Source organism: Podarcis vaucheri (assembly GCF_965113315.1).
Source record: "Podarcis vaucheri genome assembly, chromosome: 8".
Taxonomy (NCBI): Eukaryota; Metazoa; Chordata; class Lepidosauria; order Squamata; family Lacertidae; genus Podarcis; species Podarcis vaucheri.
The window spans coordinates 2,698,298-2,703,938 of record NC_138766.1 but is presented as its reverse complement, the minus strand read 5'-3'; the positions used below and the strand labels follow the sequence as shown (position 1 = coordinate 2,703,938).

Sequence of the window (5,641 nt, the reverse complement as noted above, 5' to 3'; positions counted from 1 at the left end):
CAAGCACATGGCTGGTTTAGCAAGCAGGATGCACTGAAAAAAGCGGAAACCCCCATGTCATGGGAGCAACTGCGCCCTCTTCCCCGAATATTGTATTATGAGCTAATGCTCCTTGTAGAATGCTGTTGTGAGCTGCTCATCGTATAAATGTTGCCATGTTACAGGCACATTCAAGTAAAACATGCCTCACTTAATTTAGCAACCCTGCAAAGAATTCATCAGATGATATGATGCAATATTAATAATACAGAAACAAACCCCAGGCACATTAATTCTTCCCTGCTATCAATCACAACAAGTAGCCTTAGGTTGCTTCAATGTTTCTGGATGATTTTTCTATCAAGCAAGCTATTCCGTTTTTCCTGTAGAATTCCGCCTGAACGTGTTTAATGCGCACATGGTCTCGGACCAGCTGCTCCACGGGCTTGTCTATGCGTCGCCCATATTCAGAGGAGGACAAGACTGCCATAGGCCTTGCTTTTTCCTGTTAAGAAATGTTAGATGTTATTTCTGAGTATGGCAAGAGGGTGAAACTGGTGGTCATTGCAGGGCTGCTGCCAAAATGTTCTTTCCTCCGCTCCCTGCCCATCTTGTGGTATCATTCTGTCAGGTGCCTTCCCACTTTTGATCCATATCCAGAGCAAAGGTGGAACAGGGTGGAGGGGGACAGGGTGGGGGTGGAGGGACAGGCCTGTGTCCTCCTAGTGGTGCAGCAATGAAATTGCTAGCACATTTGCAAAGCTAAGCAGGGTCTGGTCTGGTTTAAATTTGGATGGGGGAAACTGCCAAGATTTCTGCATTGCAGGGGGCTGAACTAGATGACCCCGGGTGGCCCTTCCAACTCTTTGGTTCTATAAATGGTGGTGGGTGTTTCATGGGACTGTGCTTTGGGTTTGCATTTGTGTTCTTGGTGCTCCTGGTCACCCTCCTCTAGGTGCCCTTCATTCTCAGTGTCCTTCACTGTCTATAGTCTTTAGTATCATTACTGTTGCTGGTGGGAGAGAGGAGCATTCATAAAATTGACACAGCTATGGTCCATGAAGTGGGTTCAGAGTGACCACTAGCTCTTCTTGTCGCCTCCTCAAACCTACACGATACTTAGCATTTGTAAAGCACTTTGCAGCAGGTGTGGCAGCCTGTGGCTCCCCGGCTATGGATGAACTGCCATTCCCACCAGCTCCAGCCGGCATGGCCAGTGGCCAAGTAGGAGGGGAGCTGCAGTTCTCATGACTGGGAGAACAGAAAGATGAGCAAATAGTGATTGCTGTCAAACTGCAGCCCAGTCAAGAGATCATCAATTTGGTCACCTCATCATTAATATGAAGTCCTCTGCTTTTGGCGTGTTCTCTGTCACAGCGGTGGAGTTTTTCGTCATAGCCCATGGGTCTTTTAAAGATGCAGTCGTACAGGGAAACAATTCCTGGCTTAAAATAAAGGGGGGAAGAAATGCCATGCCGTTAACTGACAAGATAACACAGGTTACAAAGAATCATACCAATAAAACTGACAGATATAAAGAGGTTTGGTTGAGTCTGCTGTGAGCACAATGCCCACGTGCGCTTTTCATGACGGCAGCACCACATAGCTTTAACATTCAGCCCTGATGTTGAAAATTGATCTGGAGCCGAGAACTGCGCATAGATTGGAGCACTGCCTTTGGCATTGCTACAACTGTCCCACACAGGTCGGGGCAACACGCGTCTTCCCAATTAATGTATCATGTAATAGGTTAAAGAGCTTTTGTGAAGATGGAGGCCACTGAAGCCTCTTGATAGTGACCTCCTGAGCGGCCCTTCTGTTACAAAGAGGCAGGACACAGAACTCTCCTAAGGGACAGAAAAGCTCAGATCCCAGAGGGGGGACTGTAAACAGAAGGATCTAGGAAAGGAGTAAGAAGAAACAAGAGTCTAAGGCAGGGGTCTGCAACCCTTAAGACAAAAAGAGCCACTTGGACCCGTTTCCGAAGAAAAAAAACCTGGGAGCCGCAAAACCATTGCAACATTTAAAATAAGTATAACACTGCATATATTGTTTCTTACCTTAATGTCCGATCTTCCAGCGGGCGGGAAGGTGATGTCGGGACGGTGTGTGACTAATGCACGCACCGCCCCCATGCGACGTCACAGCCAGTACAGCGCCCACCACAGTGGGGAGTGTCGGGGCGCACAATGCGCCTCCTCCCCTCGCTAGTATCCACCCCGGAGCCGCGGCAAAGGTGTAAAAGAGCCACATGCGGCTCCGGAGCCGCGGGTTGCAGACCCCTGGTCTAAGGAAACAAGAACCAGCAGAATGACTCCAAGGACAGGACAAATACAGAGTATTCCTTGTGAGGGAGAAAAAGCAGACACATAACCCTCATTTTACCACTTAGGGCTCATGCAGACTTCCACTTCTCCCACCACTTTTCCCCAGGGAAAGCTGAACTTTACCACTGAACAAACGGCACTCAGGTTATCCAGGGATTGATGTTCCAGGGATTGAGCAGTAAAGGGTGGGTTTTCCCAGGGAAAGTGGCAGGACAAACAGAAAACCGCTTGGACCCATGCTTTCTCAGCACAGGACAAGTGGAAGTCTGGACAAGTCGTTTTCCAAATGGGCCAGTCCAGAGCTGGCACCAATGGAAGGTTGTGTGTGTGTGCAAATATTGAGAAATTACCTGTAGCACAGATATAAGTGGTAATAGAGAATTTGCTAGAAGAAGAAGAAGAGTTTGGATTTGATATCCTGCTTTATCACTACCCTAAGGAGTCTCAAAGCGGCTCACAATCTCCTTTCCCTTCCTCCCCCACAACAAACACTCTGTGAGGAGAGTGGGGCTGACACACTTCAGAGCAGTGTGTCTGGCCCAAGATCACCCAGCACTGCATGTGGAGGAGCGGAGACGTGAACCTGGTTCGCCAGATTACGAGTCCACCGCTCTCAACCACTACACCACACTGGCTCCCTATTAGCTGCTTTTAGCTGCTTTAAGTTTTGAGTTGCCTTTCACACTCTCCCCCTCCTTCCCACTTTGTTCCTTCAGTGAAACAGCAGTTCAAAACTGGATTCCTTCCTCCTCACGACTGCTCATTCCCCTCTGCTCTACGCACCTTGCTCTCTTGGTGAAAATAGCTGAGTTCAGGGGGATCTTTGCGTCGGGGGGGAACATAGCTGAAGGCTGACTGTGCTGAGAGTGGCAGCTGGTGTTTCCTTATTAGTTGTTCATTGATGCCTCCCAGTTCCTCCAACTCTTCCTCTTCTGCTCCCAGTTCTTCCCCATTTTGGGCTTCTTGCATTCCCTACTGAAGCCTAAAAGCTTCGCTGGGAGGCAGGCTGGCTGCCTTCAGGGCTCCAGTGGCCGCTTTTTCTCCAGCCAGCCCCCCCCCCTCCTGCTGAGTTCTTTGGTTACTAAGAGACGGTCTGTGTTAACTGTGATGTCAGACAACATATAAAGGAGACTGGAAGGCTGAGAAAAGCTGCTTCTGCATGAACAAAGGAGCTTAAAACCAATTTGCCTAGAGGAGATTGCAGCAAAAGTCCACAAGTATTCCTGGATCTGACAAGGATCACTAAAGCTGGGCTTGAGAATGAATTCACTGGACAGGGTCTTCCGTATGATGTTGTATAGCTTCCGAAATGTGAGACACCCACATCAATGATGGATAGGCAGCCAGGCTCCAGGAGGTGGGGATGCATCCAGCTGGAAGAGGGGCCAAAGGTGCTAAAGCAATGGGGAAGGCATTAAAGATTGAATAAGCAGAGAAACTGGACATTATTGATTTGTGCTTACAAAGAGGCTGTTGGGAGGCTCAGATGTTCCTCAGCAGCAGCTGCTATTGAAGAGCACCCGGAACCACAGAGCATTACAGTCTCTCTGCCCCTGATGGTGACACTGTGCCAAGATGGAGTTTAGCTTGCAGCACACATGTCCTTCTAGCCTTTTGGGCTGCCTTGTTTTCTCTTATTTCTTTGCATTGCTCATTTAAGAAGGCCTTCTTGTCTCTCCTTGCTACTTTTTGGAATCTGCATTCAGTTTCCTGTATCTTTCACTTATCTCCCTCGCATTTTGCTTGCCTCCTCTCTCCCGCTATTTGTAAGGCCTCATTGGACAGCCACTTTGCTTTCTTGCATTTCCTTTTCATTGGGTAGGTTTCCGTTGCTGCCTCCTGTATAATGTTACGAGCCTCCACCCATAGTTCTTCAGGCACTCTGTCCACCAAATCTAAATCCTTAAACCTGTTCCTCACTTCCATTGTGTATTCATAAGAGATTTGATTTTGATTGTGTCTTACTGGCCCAGTGGATTTTCCTACTTTCTTCAGTTTAAGTTGGAATTTTGCTATAAGAAGCTGATGATCTGAGCCACAGTCAGCTCCAGGTCTTGTTTTTGCTGACTGTATAGAGCTTCTCCATCTTTGGCTGCAGAGAATATAATCAATCTGATTTCAATGCTGCCCATCTGGTGATGTTCATGTGTAGAGTTGTTTCTTGTGTTGTTGGAAAAGAGTGTTTGTGATGACCAGCTTGTTCTCTTGACAGAACTCTACTAGCCTTTGCCCTGCTTCGTTTTGAACTCCCAAGGCCAAACTTGCCAGTTCCTGTTATCTCTTGACTCCTACTTTAGCATTTCAATTTCCTATAATGAGAAGAACATCCTTCTTTGGTGTCATTTCTGGAAGGTGTTGTAAGTCTTCATAGAACTGGTCAATTTCACTTTCTTCAGCTGGTGCATAAACTTGGATTACAGTGATGTTAAAAGGTCTGCCTTGGATTCGTATCGAGATCATTCTATCATTTTTGAGATTGCATCCCAGTACAGCTTTCACCACTCTTTTGTTGACTATGAGGGCCACTCCATTTCTTTTACAGGATTCTTGCCCACAGTAGTAGGTATTATGGTCATCCGAACTGAATTCGCCCATTCCTGTCCATTTTAGTTCACTAATGCCCAGGATGTCAATATTTATTCTTGCCATCTCATTTTTGACCACATCCAGCTTACCAAGGTTCATGGTTCTTACATTCCAGGTTCCATCTTAAAAAGCAGAGACATCACTTTGCCGACAAAGGTCCGTATAGTTAAAGCTATGGTTTTCCCAGGAGTGATGTATGGAAGTGAGAGCTGGACCATAAAGAAGGCTGATCGCCGAATAATTGATGCTTTTGAATTATTGTGCTGGAGGAGACTCTTGAGAGTCCCATGGACTGCAAGAAGATCAAACGTATCCATTCTTAAGGAAATCAGCCCTGAGTTCTCACTGGAAGGACAGATCCTGAAGCTGAGGCTCCAGTACTTTGGCCACCTCATGAGAAGAGAAGACTCCTTGGAAAAGACCCTGATGCTGGGAAAGATGCTGGGAGGGCACAAGGAGAAGGGGATGACAGAGGACGAGATGGTTTGACAGTGTTCTCAAAGCTACCAGCATGAGTTTCCACTGCGGGAAGCAGTGGAAGACAGGAGTGCCTGGCGTGCGCTGGTCCATGGGGTCACGAAGAGTCAGACACAAATAACGAGTAAATAACAACAAACAACAAATAAGTTGCATAACATACCTCAGCTCTCACACCCGGTATTTTCCTGGAGCAGAATTTGCAAGTGTGGATGCTTGCACATAATATCAGCAACTTTGTTACAGAGAGTCAAACCGCAGTTGCTTCCATA

The 5,641-nt window shown here is 47.1% G+C and overlaps 1 protein-coding gene across 1 annotated transcript; it reads right to left on the bottom strand.

The window, feature by feature from the left end:
* Positions 1-242: 242 nt before the first annotated feature.
* CFAP90 (cilia and flagella associated protein 90) lies at positions 243-3,370 on the bottom strand. Its single transcript, XM_082234705.1, has 3 exons — positions 3,090-3,370; positions 1,308-1,424; positions 243-484 (listed from the first exon to the last, which is right to left on the bottom strand). Exons 1-3 carry the CDS (start codon positions 3,273-3,275, stop codon positions 305-307), a joined length of 483 nt encoding a protein of 160 aa, XP_082090831.1. The 5' UTR covers positions 3,276-3,370; the 3' UTR covers positions 243-304.
* Positions 3,371-5,641: the final 2,271 nt, after the last annotated feature.